This window comes from Agrilus planipennis, unplaced genomic scaffold (genome assembly GCF_000699045.2).
Source record: "Agrilus planipennis isolate EAB-ADULT unplaced genomic scaffold, Apla_2.0 scaffold205, whole genome shotgun sequence".
In the NCBI taxonomy this organism is placed as follows: domain Eukaryota; kingdom Metazoa; phylum Arthropoda; class Insecta; order Coleoptera; family Buprestidae; genus Agrilus; species Agrilus planipennis.
Window position 1 is genome coordinate 554,875 of NW_020439054.1, and position 7,174 is coordinate 562,048.

A 7,174-nucleotide genomic window follows, 5' to 3' on the forward strand; every position below is an offset into this window, starting at 1 on the left:
TTAATTATTGTGCTGAAACAAGGGCTTTGGTATGTGTATATATATACATATATATATAGTTTACATTTGATTACTTTTTACTTCAATTAAAAGTTTTGTCGATTTCTCTTATAGAATTCCCCTAGAAGTATAGGATCAATTGTAAATGTAAGTTAATGTCTCAGTCTTATTTTAATTTTTGTTGTGATTGAGGGAGTAGACATACAAAATTGACTGTATAAATTCATCAATTGGTAATTATCCAAAATTGGGGCTCCAGACCTACATCGCTCCAAAAATTTTTTTTATAGATTTCCGGTCATTCTACATACTTAATAGGATTAGATACTAGAAGGTGGGGGAGACAATTTTTTATGACTTCATAAATAAAACAAAAACTTTTTTTGAATGTTAATTTTTCAAAATTCAAATCATAGTTCTAAACTGTAGGTACGAGAAGAGATGAGTGAGGAGATCAGGGGCAAAAGGGGGGATGTTAAAAGTTATACAAGCCTATCTCGCAATTGCCACTGCAAGTTTATAAGAAATAGACGAGATAGGTTAGTAGGACATCTTCTCAGACATGAAGGTCTAGTCAGAGACATATTAGAGGCAGAAACAGGAATTAAGAGTGGTATAGGTAGACCTAGATTAAATTTACTGTTAGTGTTTAGTTTTAGTGAAATGCGTTTAGTTTAGCTCAGGATAGGAAAGAGTGGAGGTACGTGTCCAGCTAGTATTGGGACTGACGACCTTATGCTGATGATTGCACTCATAATTTTATGCTGATTTTTCTTGGATTTATACTTTTTGTATACTTTCCCGGGTTGCATATTTTACGTCGACAGCTTGATTTTTTTTTATATGTAGATATCGTTAGTGACTACCGAAAATTATTGTAAATTACCAGTTGGCAAATGTCAATTTCCACATCATACATTTTTTTCTAGACTTATTTTGAAAAGTGCCATTTAAAATTGTTGTGATGGATTATTAAAGGCTTTTTATTGCATACATTGAATGCAAAATCTTTTTCGTTATTGAAATTCGCAATGTTCAAGAATTATCTCCATAAATGGTTGCAAAATTGCACTAAGATTGTGGAAACATTATATACAAGACAGCAAATTGACGCAGGGGAATTCTACGACGATTTTAAGAAAAACGCAAATTTAAACGTTTTTAAAGCTTGCAGCGATACAAGTGTACTGACGTATCACGTAACAAGCCTCCACGATTCCAAAGACGATCAAACATCCGATCATCTTATCAGAAGGTGCAGCTCACAAACTTGTCTTTACAAGGAAAGTAGTAAGGATTGCACCGAAAATATATCTTTCGTAAAATTAGAAGGCAAAATGGCTGAGGAACATTTAGACATAACCAATAAGCTGAAAGCCACCATTCCAGTTCATTCAGGAGGTGAATTCGGGTACGGTAAAATTTTGGACATTTCTTCAAGAGACGGACACGAGTTTATTATTTGCGATAGACTAGGAAGGGAATTGAGATGCAAAATAAACAGCGAAGAGGATTTGAAGGAGTTGACAGAAATTTTGAATAATAAAAAAGATTTGATAAAGTTTATTGAAGCGCAGACAAAAGGACCACAAGGAAAAATGATTAAAGAAGGTGAAAATCGTGATGATAATTCAGAAATTGATTTTGAAGATGCTCAAAGCGAGTGGAGCGACAAAAAAGAGAAGGGGCTTGATTCCATTTACGATTTGAGAAATTTTGTGACATTTGTCAATGAAACCAGATCATCTAGAATCGATGAAAAGGAAGATTATGATATTAAAATATTAGGGGACGACTCTATTCTTAATTTTCTCAAAACCAATTTAGCCTTGACTGACCATAAAATAATTTACACACCACGCGAGCGACAATCGCCTGGAAGACAACAACACCGATGTGAAATCGGCGAAGATTATAAAATGCTGTTTGTCTTGCTACCACAGAACAAACAGTTTTCAAATATTTCGATTGATAATAGAAGTTCGCCACATACTGTAGACAGTTGTATCATGGAAGGAACCAAATGTTCTGCGAATAATAGTTTACGAAGAAGCACTAGTTTTACAAGAACAACAAAAGCCTCCGACGATCCATGTTCAGGAAAGAAAATTAAACCTGTCGAAATAACAAATTTAAATAAGAAACCCGCAACTCAAAGACCCGATTCGGTGAAGAGATCGCGGTGGACCAACACAGCATCAACATCAAGTTACTACTCTTCATTGTTACAAAAAAGAAAGAACAATGCCAGCGAGATTAAAATAACTGCACAAAAAAGTAATCAGAATGTTGACCCCAAAACGAAGAACAATTACGCCACTAAATACGACAGACAGATCAAGAAATTGCCTCTTTCACACAGTACCTATGAAGAAAAACTAAAGGAAGAAGTGCAGAACAAGAAGATTTCTCAAAAAAACAATTTGACTCCTAAACGTCGTAATTGTTCTGCACAAATTGTAGAACCAGATAAACAAAAAACGAACGTCATTTTGAAAAAGAAACCCGCACCATTAAAACCATCCCCGTCTAAACCTGTTGAAAAAACACCTAAACCTAATCTCCAACCAGTAAAACCTGTATCAAGTAGAATTACATCTTCATCAATAAAAAATAGAAACGTCAGTAGTCCTGTGAAACCTAGTAAAGGAAAAACATCTTATACGTCAACAAAAAATGATGTCAATAAAGTCCAAAAAGAAGTAATTCAAAACGAAATTAAAAAAGATACTCAAAATTCATCACATATACCGATACTTAGGGAGAAAAAGAAGATAAGTAGTGAAAATATAGAGCAATCTCAATCATATACAGTGGAAGAATTAGTCGAAAATTTAGTTGAAGATTTAGTCGAAGATGTTAATAACCAAAACTCCGACTCGTGGATTCAGTCTTTAGATAGTGATACTCAAATTGTCGCAGCCTCTGAGAAGTTTCACAAGACTATCTTGAATCATCGACCAATCGGAAATTTGGAAAAGTTATTGCAACTTTTGAATCATATAACTTTATTGATAAAGATAGACAACAGGACTGGGAAGTAAGTGTAGCTAATGCGTAGATATCATAAAGTGCAGTTTTTTCATTTTAAAAATTCTGTATTTTACTTCCTAAAGGTGGAATGATACTAACGAAGTTTGGAAGGATGACACAGAAATGAAAACAACATTGCTACAGAGTAGGAAACACGGAACATGTTACGTCTACAAAGTAAGATAATAGAGTAATTGCTGTTAGCTTTCATGGTGGGAGTCAATTTGGACGTTGGAGATTTCGGGGTTTGCTGGCTGTGATCTAGGTTGGTTGTTGATTTTACCAGACGTTTCGTCATCAGCTGTAGATGACATCTTCAGTGGTTTGTTATCGGATGCGTAGTCGGAGTATTTTCTTCAGCGGCGGCGTTGCGCTGGCTTGTTGTTGTCTATGTGGTTGTATACTTCGTTTACTTTCTGTAGTGATGTGACCTTGAGTTTGACCGGCGCAAAGTAGAAAAGAATAGCACTAGGCTAAAAAAGAAAGGAGACAACTCTCAGCCAAACACTTAACCGGTGAGGAGCGTATAATCCGTACAGTACTGCACGGAAAAATTGATCATTTCATGTACTACAATGGCATTGCTCAAATGTGCTGTTATTGATACCAATTACTACTGAAAATATCAACGAGATGTTTATTTATTTTTGAAGACATACTAAAGGCTTTAACGCTTGTTTTCGACTCGCACTACTATTCATGATTGAACAAAACTTTTGGCAGGTACTGTATGAAAAAGTATGTTTAATGAACAAGAGTCGAGAGTATAATGAGCTTTTTTCTTCCTACTTACGATTTTGTCAGCGCGCATCCATGACATTGGAAGGGGCACATCGTTAGAGAAAGTAAATGAAGTATAACAACAAGTCACTGAAGATGTCAGCCACAGCTGATGACGAATCAGTAACTTATCTATACCTTGGTCGGCAAACCCCGGAAACATAAGGAGGAAGGACTGTTCACCCACCACCACCACCAGCACCAGTGGCTGGTGGGAACGAAACATGCAAAAATATTTTTTTATTTTCCTCAAAAGTTTGTTCTTCTGTGGTTGACAGTATTGCCAAAGTTGGTATAATTGTACCAATCTAGTACATTTTAGTCTTCTTTATACAAAAGTACAATTTCATCATTTTTGGTACATTTTTCTGCTAATTATGTTCGTTTTTAAATGATCACAAGAAAAATAAACAATAATATTTATTCTGAAGCAAATAAAAAACATGAATCGAGTGATACCGCCGACCAGTTCCAACATTTATTTAGTTAATTATGCTGTCTGGTTGACTATATTCGCTGGATATTTTGTGTGGGGTATGCTTATGCATCGTTCGTAACGATTGGTTATGTCGAGCTTTAGCGGGAACAGCGTTGTCCACCGCGGGGAGATTCCTGCCTTTATTATTCATTACCAAATATTTAAATTCAGTACATTTTATTATGATATGGTGCAATTTACATAGGGTTTGTAGATTTAGAAAAAGCTTTTGACAGTGTTAAATGGGAGAAGATGTTACATATATTTAAAAATGTAGGGACGAGATGCAAAGATAGAAGAGCGATACTTAGTTTCTTATAAAGTGTAACAGGCAGTTATAGAGCTGGAGCAGCAACGTAGAGAAGTAAATGTTAGCAAAGGAGTGCAAGGGATGCATCTTGTCACCGCTGCTTTTTAATCTATACTTACATCGAAGATGCATCAACATCATTAAAGACAGTACAACTTTAGGAATAGATATACAGGGGCAAAAGATTAGTATCCTTAGATTTGCTGATGATATAACAGTATTNTGGTAGTTACGAGTAATGTAGGTTTTCACGGTCGGCGTCTCCAGTATCACTGGTTGTTGCCGGGCTTGTTGACCGTGATTGGGATATTACTGCAAGGGAAACGCCAAGAGTAAAATCATAAGGCTACTTCACACAGTGCGATAACGATACGATTTATTGCATGCATCGCAACGACACAAAAGTGTATCCAAAATAAATCTATTTAAAGCGAACGCTTACACAGTGATGCGATCCGATATTATAATCGTTGCAGTAAAAAATGTCGCAAATACATTCCGATTTGTATTAACAAATTGTGCGATAAAAATACTGCACGACACGTATATTCCATGTAACCAAATGTACACTTTCACACATGTCGTGTGTTGCGTCAACTTACCGTTGTCCACGGTTGCCGATACTTGTTTCCTCCGCACGTGTATGATATGCTAGTAGTGCTAACTGTAGGGCTGCCATTCGCCCGCGATTACCCGCATTTGTCCTAGTCCTAGTTTAAAGGGCATCCGGAGACCGTCCGGCAGGGGTTTTTAAAACGGTTACACCCGGACAATTTTGTTATCAGGGGAAATCGAATTTTTTTTATAGATAAGCAATGAAATGAAATAAATGTTAGTTAAAAATTCATTCATAATAACCCGCATTCAAGAAGGCACAGCAAAATATTTTAGCGAAAATTGGGAAGTCTGAAAAATACCAAAATAAGTAAAAAAAAATGATCTCGTTAAAATTAAAAGTTTTAGCAGTTACTTAAGTACTTTTAATTTACAAATATTATAGGGATTTGGCTACCTAACTAGATGACNGGATTGTTTGTTCTTTCTTTGAACTGTTTAACTGCTTTCCCAGAACGCAGGTACGACACACACATTTACGACGCACATGAATAAAGGCGGCCGCGGCTAGTCGGCGAATCGATAAGCCGTTCACGCACACGTGTGCCTGATCGCACATAAACACACTCGTGCTCGCTACAATATGATTTTGATGAAGAAAGGAATACGAACGCATGGTTACTTATATTCATGAGATTGTTGAATATACTCATCATTTTGTCATTATAACTTAGTTGAATTGTACTTAACATTTCATATTAATACTTCATTATTGTGGAACTTCATCGTGTAGAAATTTCATTAAGCCACGTAATAAAATTTTAGAATTAATTTTACTTGAAAAGTACGCCCATTTCCATTATTAATCACACATACAATTTGCAAAATTGCTCATTGGGTTAGGAAATTTGTTTTATTAGTCACTATTTAGGTACACTATCTGATAATAATGCCACATTATTTTGTTAAAATAAAAAGTTATATAGTACCTTGTTAGATAAATAGAATACGGGGCACGCCAAAAAAATTCTAATTCTAAAAATTCAAATAATATGGAATCCCAACGGGCAAAAATACCGACATATGTTAGTGAACATTATTTGAAAAGAAATGACACACGTTAGGGTAGCTTAGCGTCAGGGTTAGTTAGCTTACATTAATTTCGTTTCCAGTATTTGGTACTTCACTTCTACCCCCTGCACCTTCATCTCTATCCCCCAAACACTTTTTTAGGGTTGCCCGGTGATCTATTTTATTTGTAAACTACAAGGTTTGTTCATAAACTATCGCGAATTTTGAATTTCCGCGGGTTACGTATATTAGGTTTTTGATTTTTTTGTGGCGTTATGTTGGTATTCATGTCTCTTACTTATACCGACAAGTTCGACCATAGCTGCTTTACTTGTACGTCTTTTGACTCGTCTTTGATTTTTGCCTATTCCAAAAAACAGATCAAAGAATCTTTATCAAATTTTGTGTGAAAATGAAAATTAAGTGTGCGGATGCATTCGGAATGTTGACTGTGGCATATGGTGAAGCTACCTTGGACCGAAGCAACGTTTATCGGTGGTACAAAATGTTTTCAGAGGGTTGAGAAACGCCCGGATTTGTAAAAGAACAAAAATTGGCTTTTACACCATAATAACGCCCTCACACATCGTTGTTTGAACGCGAATTTTTGGCCAAAAACAACACATTAATAATGCCGCAGCCACCGTATTCCCCAGATCTGACCCCCTGTAACGTTTTCTTGTTCCCGAAACTCAGGAAACCCATGAGAGGAGATAAAGGGGACAAAATAGATATTCATGGATAAGTAAATATTTTTTAAAAAAACACAAAATTCGCGATACTTTTTGAACAGACCTCTTGTGTAGGTACAATAGAACTTCTGGAACTCGAACATCTATAACTCGATATCTTTTTTAATTCTAATATGCTTTTGCTTCCTTATATTTATTATAATATTTGCAACTCGAATTTTTCTCTAACCAGAGATTGGAGTGTGGGTTTTATAT

At 35.7% G+C, this 7,174-nt stretch overlaps 1 protein-coding gene across 1 annotated transcript; it reads left to right on the forward strand.

Moving 5' to 3' along the window:
• Positions 1-878: 878 nt before the first annotated feature.
• LOC108742588 lies at positions 879-3,234 on the forward strand. Its single transcript, XM_018477855.1, has 2 exons — positions 879-3,040; positions 3,117-3,234. The coding sequence occupies exons 1-2, from the start codon at positions 1,032-1,034 to the stop codon at positions 3,217-3,219; spliced, it is 2,112 nt and encodes a 703-aa protein (XP_018333357.1). The 5' UTR covers positions 879-1,031; the 3' UTR covers positions 3,220-3,234.
• Positions 3,235-7,174: the final 3,940 nt, after the last annotated feature.